At 41.9% G+C, this 11,488-nt stretch overlaps 2 protein-coding genes across 2 annotated transcripts; both read right to left on the reverse strand.

The window, feature by feature from the left end:
• Positions 1-5,872: 5,872 nt before the first annotated feature.
• LOC147429815 (uncharacterized) lies at positions 5,873-6,481 on the reverse strand. The gene has a single exon (XM_086495062.1). It carries the CDS (start codon positions 6,479-6,481, stop codon positions 5,873-5,875), a length of 609 nt encoding a protein of 202 aa, XP_086351188.1.
• Positions 6,482-6,496: 15 nt separating this feature from the next.
• On the reverse strand, positions 6,497-8,055 carry LOC147429816 (uncharacterized). The gene is made up of 2 exons (XM_086495063.1): positions 7,345-8,055; positions 6,497-7,198 (listed from the first exon to the last, which is right to left on the reverse strand). The coding sequence occupies exons 1-2, from the start codon at positions 8,053-8,055 to the stop codon at positions 6,497-6,499; spliced, it is 1,413 nt and encodes a 470-aa protein (XP_086351189.1).
• Between the last annotated feature and the right edge of the window lie 3,433 nt (positions 8,056-11,488).

Below are 11,488 nucleotides of genomic sequence, written 5' to 3' on the forward strand. Positions count from 1 at the left end.
ATTTCAGCCATTTTTTGAGCATCGAGAGTCACTTATGAACTCCACTCACACCACGTGACATGTTCATTTGGTCCCATAGGTCATATTTGACCTCCCAGGACGATAATAGAAACTATCTATCTATCTATCTCTCTCTCTTCTCTCTCTCTCTCTCTCTCTCTCTCTCTCTCTCTCTCTCTCTCTCTCTCTCTCTCTCTCTCCTCTCTACTCCCGAGTCCCCTTTTCCTTATCCTAGCTCTTCCTTCTCTGCTTCACTTGCGTTGTGTGCGCATGTACACCTACTATAGGAGCGGCGAGCCTGGTGAAGTTGCATCGGATCTTCCATGGCCGTAGGGTGAGAGACTGGATGACATCGGGTGCTATATTGTGAGGTAGGCCAACTCCTACGGCACGCAACAACAGCAAGTGGCTCATGTTGATGCTCCTTATCCTCCTGCTGCAGGTCAATATCATCCCCGTTGCCTCCACAACCTTCAAGCCACAGCCACTCCATTTTACTCTATCGTTGCTCTCTCAGTGATGACAAAGACCCTCTGGCAGTAGCCATTACTTTACTCGGGTGCTTGGAGCTTACCATTGCCACGGCCCCCACACAGACGTACCTATGAGCAGCAAAATCTCTCTCTCTCTCTCTCTCTCTCTCTCTCTCTCTCTCTCTCTCTCTCTCTCTCTCTCTCTCTCTCTCTCTCTCTCTCTCTCTCTCTCTCTCTCTCTCTCTCTCTCTCTCTCTCTCTCTCTCTCTCTCTCTCTCTCACACACACACACACACACACACATAACAGTAGATGTAGCACTTGCTGAAGAAACTCGCCTCCGACAGTAGGAGCTATAGCAACTTTGAGCACCAAGAGTATGGGCATGAGTGCACGTTGTGTGTGTGTGTTTGTGTGTGTGTGTGTGTGTGTGTGTGTGTGTGCGCGTGAAGAGAGAGAGAGAGAGAGAGAGAGAGAGAGAGAGCAGAGTACTCTTCTACTGTGGCGAGAGAGGCGACAAACCTCGAAGTCCAATTGAAACCCCAACCTGATGGGAGCACCAACATGCAGTGCATATTAGAGAGAGAGAGAGAGAGAGAGAGAGAGAGAGAGAGAGAGAGAGAGAGAGAGAGAGAGAGACGCCATAGCCACCTCACGTGCTTTGCCGGATGTGTCAGTCACGTGCATCTTCCACTTGAGAGAGAGAGAGAGAGAGAGAGAGAGAGAGAGAGAGAGAGAGAGAGAGAGAGAGAGAGAGAGAGAGAGAGAGAGAGAGAGAGAGAGAGAGAGAGAGATTCTTGCAACTTCTCTTGCATCACTTAAGAGAGGGGGAAGTAGCGATGACCATCAGCTACGCTGCATCGTTGAAAATCCATCAAGCATGCTAGCTCCATGGCCTCGCGCAGGAGCCGAGGATAACCTCACAATGTCCTTACACTATAGTGTGCCATGGTTTATTTGTGCTGCAGGGAGCTGTCTGAATAGGCCAGGCATGAGCTGGCCATCACATGCATTCTCTCTCTCTTTCTCTCTCTCTCTCTCTCTCTCTCTCTCTCTCTCTCTCTCTCTGAGAGAGAGAGAGACAGAGAGAGAGAGAGAGAGAGAGAGAGAGAGAAAGAGAGAGAGTGATTTGTGGCCAGTGTTTGAGAGAAATCATGTTTCCAAACATACAAATTTCCTTTCCTTGCACTTTTCAAGAAGAAATTTTAGAAAATTAGCTTTATTTCTCAAGTTTTTATACTACTTTTCCTCTATTTTGGGGTGGAATTTCTTTTTTCCTACTTCTCCTCGACGGGCATTTTTGAAATTGAGAGAGAGAGATTACACCCTTCGACCTTTCTCCTCTCCACCATCTTGCCTGCATCCTCTCCCTCTACCCATACTCCCTTGAGAGATTAGGTGAACCTACAGATTTCCCTGACTGCTCCCCTTGCCTCATGCTATCTGAGTGTGTGTGTGTGTGTGTGTGTGTGTGTGTGTGTGTGTGTGTGTGTGAGAGAGAGAGAGAGAGAGAGAGAGAGCATTCCGCCCTTGTGCAACTCCCAGTGCGCAACCGCTCCGTCCTTCTCTAGCCTAATCTCCACGCTCGCATGGTCTGTCCAAGGCATCGGACTTAGACAAAGAGAGAGAGATTCCGCCTAAATAGACTAGCTTTCGCCCCACTTGCCACGCGTCCTTAGCCTTTTGCTTCTCATCCCAAGAGTGGGGTATCTTGAAAGATACCCATTAACAAGACATGCTTACATACCTATTTTGAAGTGTGCCGGAATTCGTTGAAGAGGACTAATGACTTCATGCACTTTGGAGACTCAAAAGACTAATCTTTAGGGTAAAGGTGCCAGTTAAAAGACGGGCCCTTATACTTGCTCGCACGCCCCGCTTACCGGCGGGCCTCGCTCGCTCTTACCACCTCACTCTGTATGTGTTTGTGTGTGTGTGTGTGTGTGTGTGTGTGTGTGTGTGTGTGTGTGTGTGTGTGTGTGTGTGTGTGTGTGTGCATCTTTATACATTTCTCCATGACACACACACACAATCGACACTCACACGATCGACACTTTCTATCTTTGGCCCCTTTAAACTACTCCTGTTACATTTAACCCCTTTTGCACACACACACACACACACACACACACACACATAGAGATTACATAAAAGCACATGAGTAAAGAGACATATTTAAGAAAAAAACAAAGTTTACATTATTGCCAAAAAGGCCCAGGAACATATCTGCATAGCACTCTAAGTCGTGCTATTTCAACAGGATCAAGATATTGCGTTGGAGCTCTACAAACTTCTCTTAAATCTATTTTTTGAACCCAGCTCAAGTAAATCTTGTAATGACAAATCAACCCAAGCTCTTGCTTTAAGAGCATGAGCTTAATGCTGGGAAAGAAATAGGGATCAAGCAACTTGATGTAAATCGTGTTCAACTCTTCATCTACATATGACCCCCAAACAATGTAGTTTTTCTCAATCACTTCCCATGCCCATTGCCATCCCCGTTCAGTAGGTAACAAATTTTCTTCAAAGGCATCAACAATAAAAAAATTTACACTTGGAAAATTATTCACAATTTCGTGGGCCATTTAATTGGCTGCTGCAAGAAAAGAAGACAACATTAGTACTCAAAGCTTAAAATGAGAGAGAGAGAGAGAGAGAGAGAGAGAGAGAGAGAGAGATGAGATCAACATGGCCACTTAAACACTTTAAAAAAGTATAAGCGTAATACGAACACTTCAATTACTAATTGTCATGCCAAAAAGTGTCAAGAGGTTCATTAGGTCAAAGTCTTTACAACAACCTCAAATTTTTTGTTTACAACGACTCATATTCTACTCTATAAGTGGACGAATTAGGATCACTCCAATATACCGCATTGATAAACTTCACAATTAATTTCAAAATTGCAAACTCTTCATCCGAAATGTAAGATTCGTGATTGTGACATATCTTTCACAACTGAATATCACAACCACAAACATTGACATAATAAATATCAACCATATGTAGTTCTTGTAGGACTCTCATCAATTTTCTTTCGCTCAATATTTGTGACACTTTGCATAGTGTAATGCTTAACCGTCCACAATTTCCATACCACCCATCAGCATATGAATACACCCAATGATGCCACCAACACTATGTACCATATCCTTGACAAATGTACTCTTCCTTAACTTTCAAATATATAATCATCCTTATATGTATTGGGAGAATAGCCAATACATCATGACCCATGTTAACCTACATTAGCAATTCACAAATCTCTCTCTCTCTCTCTCTCTCTCTCTCTCTCTCTCTCTCTCTCTCTCTCTCACACACACACACACACACACACACACACATTAACCTATGTAGTAGATAAAAACCCACTTCAATAAGCCAACAGTAACTAAAAAAATATGGTACTTAGAATGCATAAACAATGGATCAAAGTGTTCGATCATCTAGAGAAGTTGAGCCTACAAACACTGCAACCGAGGCGTCGAGGTGATTCACCCAAAGAATAGATTCTAAACATCCATTCATTCACTCCATAGGGACCATATGAAAAGTTACAATTGAGAGGGCATTGCATACCTAACTCTCGTACAATGATTCACATATCATCTATATCAAACTCTATGTGATAATAACCTACAACACTTCTAAAATATCGTGCTTCATATAATGCCAAGACAGAATGTCTGCAATAATATTGAAGCCTGCAATGAAAATAACAACCAACCATTTAGACATAAAAAGTAACAACACATGTAACGTCATATGGATTCAAGTTCAAGCTATACGCACCGAAGGATCTCAAAATCCTCGACAATATGAACAATATCCTCAGCATGTGCAGGACCCCTCCACAATGGAGGATCTAGAAAAAATGTTACACCTGTAAACATACAAAATATAGGCCAAAAAGTTCTCATTCATGGTAAAAGTAAGTAACAAAGATAAGATTTTACATTTACATACCTCTAATATAAGTAGGTACATCATTGAGGGTGTATGAAACCATGATGTATCGTGCCATTATTTATCTGCTCTAACAGCACATATTTGGAAGTTTAAGAGGAACAAATATGAACTAGAATAAAGAAGACTTTGATGATCATGCCGTAGAGAATCATGTCCTTCTTTCTTTTGTTTTAGTCAAGGATATAAGAGAGAGAGAGAGAGAGAGAGAGAGAGAGAGAGAGAGAGAGAGGAATGAAAGCAATTCAAAAGACTTTGAAATTTCACAACTTCACAAAGAGACAATACAAAACAGTTATTCAAAGTGTAGCCTTCGATAGACCACATTAGGGATTCTATAAGTCCAAGGACCTATGTTGTATACATTTTGCAAGATACGGGGTGGTGTTTCAACTTGAGTAAATATCCTCAATCAATATGGTGTAGTGCGGTCTCTAGCAACCCCCACCTGTTGTGCACTCACTGGCCTCTCATCACTCACAAACCAAATATTAACTTGAATTTGACGATGCTCGTGGTTCGAAGAAAAGGCAACATGGTAGTATCCAAGAACTTCCATGGACATATCTCTACCTAAGTATAGCATTTCATAAACACCTACGATGATAAAACCTCGATGGGAGTGATCTCTGCAAAGGCATCCATGAATTATGTAGAGCAATAAAAGCTTAAAACTACATATACCATATATAAAAACTCTTACAATATAATATGAGTTTGATCAAATAAGATCACCAAAAACATAGCAATAACTCTTCCCCTCCATTGCGGTGGATCTTCAACAGAGTAAGGCAATGTATAAGCCAAGTAAATAATAGGTCAAGTTAATAAACTAATTTTAAGAAGAAGATAAATACCTCGAATGAATTTAGTGATGTGACCCACTACATAGGAGGCACTACGTCGATAATCCATCTATAGGAAGTACTTTGATCTAAGAGATATGAATAAAATTTAACATCAAGTGTCTGACTTTAAGTGAGAGCCACAATGTCAATTTGAAATTATTGTTATGAGCTCGCTAGTTGTAATACTTCCTTGAATACAATGTTTGGAGTGTAGTAACACTCCGCTTGAGTGTTTTCAGTATTGACAACAATCCTCATAGAAGCTGCACTTCATACACATGACATTGCAACATACAACTGTCCATGAGAGAAGATTGATGATGCAAGATATAGACCAAGAATTCCAAGTGTTTGCCCTTGTGCTTTGTCGATAGTCATCCCAAAAGCAAGCCTGATTAGAAACTGATGACGCTTCATTTGGAATGGAAGCCCCTGATGGCTTCCAATAATAAAGTCAATCCTTGGAAGAAAAACTCTCTCTCCAATATTTGATCCTGTAACTATCTCTGCCTCAATTACCTTATGATGAAATTTCTTGCATATCAATCTAGTTCCATTGCATAATCCATGTCTTGTATCCAAATTTCACAACAACATGATAGGAGCATTTTCTTTCAAGACTAAAGCATGAGGTGGAAAACCACCACCAAGAATAAGGCTATTCAGATATTCAATTGTGTACAAATGTGTGTTTTCCTCTGACATACAAATTGAGTCTGCACTCAGATACTCTTTGCAATCTCCATGCATTCTTTGCAATGCATAGTCATTAATTAAATCCACCTCTTTATTCCGTGGAGCAAGTATTGCTCGATCTCTGAAAAAACTTGGATGATCTTGCAAATGACACAAATCTCCATATATAAAACTTAGAAGATCTACCAAACTATTTCCTGGAAGCATCATGTGTGAAGGTATTTTGACTCTGTCTAAGTCTCCTCCATCATCCATAACCCCATTGCCAGTATGAAGCACCCAACGGGAAAAACTTTGTTGAAGTGAATTTGAACCGCAATCAACTATACGCATATTTTTGGTAAGCCTCAATATCTTCGTGTATTTCCATATGTGAGAATGACACAACGAAGCATTTACAATGTCTGTACGACTATCTTTTGGTACAACAGATAGTATTTGTCGAAAGTCGCCTCCAAGCAAAATGACTTTTCCACCAAACAAAGTATCTCGCTGCATAATATCTCTTAAAGTTCAGTCCACTACTTCAAACGCATAGCGATGTGTCATGGGAGCTTCATCCCATATAAGTAAAGCTGCATTCCTTAGAAGTTCTGCAAGTTGACTATTTACCTTTATATTGTAAGTTGCTTCAGAGTGAAGCTCCAAAGGTATCTTAAAGCTAGAATGAGCAGTTCCTTCATTACTCAAAAGCAAAGTTGTAATACCCGAGGATGCACATGCAAGAGAAACTCTACAACTTCCTCGCACTCGTGAAAGAAGTGCATTATATAAGTGAGTTTTTCCTGAGCCACCAGGACCATCTAGGAGAAATACCTTCCCTGAATGTGTGTCAACAGCTTGTAGCACTTGGTGATAAGCATCTCGTTGATCCTCATTTAAGGAAGTCTCCATACAATCTGCTATACTACACTGTTCATCAACATTGAATATTGTTTCTTCAGCCATAGCACCATTTTCACTTAAGGATACCAATGTTGAGTCTATTGCAGGCGACATATAATCGCAAAGCCTCTTGCCATGTTGTTGCAAAAAGCATTCTATATGAAGCAAAGCTTGGTTTTTTGCCACATCAAATCGCACACTTGCATCTGAAATACGCATCCTTAGGGCATAAACATAGTCCTCACAAAATTCACTACAAAACATGTTCCAAAGAGCAGCCAGATGAAGTGGCTCACAAAAGACTAATATGATTGCAAACAGTTGTCTCAACTGCATTCCATTTTGAAAAAAAGATGCCTCTTGGAGGCAAATTGACCATTCTTCATCATCTTGCAATAATCCTCTACATATACATGCCTCCTTGTATGTATCATAGATGTGACCATCATACATACGCAAGTCTTCAAAACACTTACATCCCTTGCAAATATTGAGAAGCATTCATAGGTAATAAACCTCACCAGTAGTAGGGACAATATTATACATTCTTCCAATAGAAACACCCTATTGTCGTGGAGACCATGCCTTTCGACTTTTATTCCATACCCAACCATTATAAATTCAGTATATGTGAAGCTATTTGCTTCAGGATAGTCTTTATTTGCAACAAACCATTCTGTCAAGGTAGTTTTTCTATTTTGCTCATTATTTAGAAAATGTGATACATCATCACCATCTTGAAATGTAACCATATTCTGCAATGGAAGGTGTACTTGCAATCGTTGAATAGATGGCCTTTCACTATGCATGTCGAATCCAAATATTCTCCACATAGCCTCATATGCAGAAACATAACGTGCATTGAGATAACTCTTGATCTCATCAGTAGCTCCTTCACCATCTTGAAGGACAACAGTGGCTCGATCATGTCCCTTGTAGACATACTTATAAAGATATTTCACGGCAGTGAGGACAGTTGAGAAAATCTCCACATTAATATGGGCTTGGTATCTTAGTGATAAGAGAGGTCTGTAAGGAACAACCCAACGATTATCTAAATTGTAATTTTTAGACGTAACAAACCTTCCATCATCTCTTCTCATATACACAGGATATCCACTTTCGTTTACATTTGTAGACGTAGAAAATTTTCGTGGAAACTTGAAACTACACTTCCCATCAACCATACATGGAGAACGTGGGTTCAAAGGACCACATGGCCCGTGAACATTACAACGACTCACTACATCAAATAATTCTGGAAACACATTCTTGTCAGGGAGCTCTGCACAAACCAACTTGTCATAGTGTAATGTATCTATGGGTTTATATTCGGATGCAAGTATCAACAATATATGTGCATGAGGAAGACCTCTCTTCTGAAACTCAAGCTCTGAGCCTCTGACTGCTACTGCTCGATGGCTCTGAGCCTTTGACTGCTACTGCTCGACGGCTTGTCTAAAGTTTGTCTTTATTTTCTTCGGTTGGAAAAAATCTATTTTTCTAGCCCTGCCCGTGCTCGATGGCTGTCTCTCTCCAGTGTTCAAGAAAAATGCACCTCAGCTTAATATCGTGTCATTTTCAATTTCAAAAATGCCTGTTGAGGTCAAGGGGAAAGGAGAAATTCCGCCCCAAAATAGACAAAAATAGTGTAAAAACCTAAAAAAATAACCCAATCATGTTTTGAAATTTCCTCTTGACAAAATTAAGGAAAGAATTTTTGTATGTTTGAGAAAATTGATTTTTCCCAAACACTATGGCCGGTGAGTAGGGAAACTCTCTCTCTCTCTCTCTCTCTCTCTCTCTCTCTCTCTCTCTCTCTCTCTCCCCCCCCCCCCCCCCCCCCCCCCAAAAAGTTGGGACCACTGGCCAAAGTTATGAGATACCAGGATCAGAGATGCCTTGGGCTATTTTTATTGGAGCTTCATAGACATAGGGAGAGCCTCTTGAGGAGACCAGACAGTAGGAGACACTCACAGAGGGAGATCACTAATTTCTTCAGACTACCCCTCTAATTTGTGGAATTCCCAAAATACCCCTCAAATTTCAAAAATTCCCAAAATACCCTTGTATCTATTTTTGTTGGATTGTTCAAGATTTTCTAATCTTCTCCTTTTTGACAATAATTGAGATCCTTTTTTGAGTGCTTAGCATGTGATTTGTCACAAAATACCTCGCAAGAGAAGGCAATTTTACGCATTTTGGGAATTTACGACTAAATATTGGGGGCATTTTCAGCAAACTTCGATGCTCTGCACATGCCTTGACTTGAGAGAGACAACACCTATCTGAAAAGCTCGACAGTCTCCTACTCGAGCTTTGAGCCTCTGACTGCTACTGCTCGATGGCCTCTCTCAAGCTTGCTTTTTTTTTCTTCGGCTAGGGAAAATCTATTTCTTTAGCCCTGTCCGTGCTCGATGGCTATCTCTCTCCAGTGTTCGGGAAAAATGTGTCTAAGCTTAATATCGTGCTGTTTTCAATTTCAAAAATGCCGGTTCAGGGCAAGGGGAAAGGAGAAATTCTGCCCCAAAATAGAAAAAAATAGTATAAAAATCTAAGAAAATAACCAATTTTTTGAAATTTCCTCTTGACAAAATTAAGGAAAGGAATTTTGTATGTTTGAAAAATTGATTTTTCCCAAACACTCTGGCCGGTGAGTAGGGAAACTCTCTCTCTCTCTCTCTCTCTCTCTCTCTCTCTCTCTCTCTCTCTCTCTCTCTCTCTCTCTCTCTCTCTCTCTCTCTCAGCGCTGAGACAAAAATAGTGTAAAAACCTAAAAAAATAACCCAACGTTTTGAAATTTCCTCTTGACAAAATTAAGAAAAGGAATTTTGTATGTTTGAAAAAATGATTTTTCCCGAACACTTTGGCCAGTGAATAGGGAAACTCTCTCTCTCTCTCTCTCTCTCTCTCTCTCTCTCTCTCTCTCTCTCTCTCTCTCTCTCTCTCTCTCTCTCTCTCTCTCTCCCAATAACAGGCTGCGTGCATCGAGCTGTCCCCCTGTGATGTCAGTGTTGCAGAGACCACCACCACTGGACGACCCTTGTGCTGTCAGCACTAGAGACCACCCTCGACTGAGCCGTCGAGGTCGCGTGTGCTGGAATTTGCAACAAAGGGTCACCACATGTATTAAAACCGGCAGAGAAACCAACGCAATCAGATTATCAAAGCAGGCCCGATTGAGGCACTCCGGACGCACGTGTAAAGAGTCTTTTGAGTCCCCTGCTAGCCAGCGTGACATTGTGAAGGCCGCCTCTCTCTCTCTCTCTCTCTCTCTCTCTCTCTCTCTCTCTCTCTCTCTCTCTCTCTCTCTCTCTCTCTCTCTCTCTCTCTCTCTCTCTCTCTCTCTCTCTCTCTCTCTCTCTCTCTCTCTCTCTCTCTCTCTCTCTCTCTCTCTCTCTCTCTCTCTCAGCGCTGAGACAAAAATAGTGTAAAAACCTTAAAAAATAACCCAACGTTTTGAAATTTCCTCTTGACAAAATTAAGAAAAGGAATTTTGTATGTTTGAAAAAATGATTTTTCCCGAACACTTTGGCCAGTGAATAGGGAAACTCTCTCTCTCTCTCTCTCTCTCTCTCTCTCTCTCTCTCTCTCTCTCTCTCTCTCTCTCTCTCTCTCTCTCTCTCTCTCTCTCTCTCTCCCCCCCCCCCCCCAGTAGCGGGCTGAGTGCGTCGAGCTGTCCTGTGCTCTCTCTCTCTCTCTCTCTCTCTCTCTCTCTCTCTCTCTCTCTCTCTCTCTCTCTCTCTCTCTCTCTCTCTCTCTCTCTCTCTCTCTCTCTCTCTCTCTCTCTCTCTCTCTCTCTCTCTCTCTCTCTCTCTCTCTCTCAATAACAGGCTGCGTGCATCGAGCTGTCCCCCTGTGATGTCAGTGTTGCAGAGACCACCACCACTGGACGACCCTTGTGCTGTCAGCACTAGAGACCACCCTCGACTGAGCCGTCGAGGTCGCGTGTGCTGGAATTTGCAACAAAGGGTCACCACATGTATTAAAACCGGCAGAGAAACCAACGCAATCAGATTATCAAAGCAGGCCCGATTGAGGCACTCCGGACGCACGTGTAAAGAGTCTTTTGAGTCCCCTGCTAGCCAGCGTGACATTGTGAAGGCCGCCTCTCTCTCTCTCTCTCTCTCTCTCTCTCTCTCTCTCTCTCTCTCTCTCTCTCTCTCTCTCTCTCTCTCTCTCTCTCTCTCTCTCTCTCTCTCTCTCTCTCTCTCTCTCTCTCTCTCTCTCTCTCGTGCGCGCTATCTACCTGTCGTGCTTGTGCGACCATGACTGCAAAGGGCACTACTGAAGTAAGCTCTTGTTGAAGCGTGTCTGAGGGCGGGGGCGAAATCCCTCCCCCTTTTATTATAGTATGGATTATATATAGTGTAGATGTTAGAAGTAATTTCTGATAAAGATAATGACTTTTTGTCTATGAGCATGATAGGAAAAAAGTATGAGATTATCTTAAGAAAATTGTTCTTTTTTCTAACCTAATCGGTCCTCTTTCATTAAGCGGAATCTTTGCAAATTCTATCGTTGAATCTCCTACCAGGAGCTTAATGACACTCATAAGTTTCCTGCCCTCGCCAGACTTGTGAGATGCAATGTCAGTTCCCTTGTCCGCCACGTGCCCTT

Source organism: Adiantum capillus-veneris, chromosome 22 (genome assembly GCF_014529385.1).
Source record: "Adiantum capillus-veneris isolate H3 chromosome 22, ASM1452938v2, whole genome shotgun sequence".
Classification (NCBI taxonomy): domain Eukaryota; kingdom Viridiplantae; phylum Streptophyta; class Polypodiopsida; order Polypodiales; family Pteridaceae; genus Adiantum; species Adiantum capillus-veneris.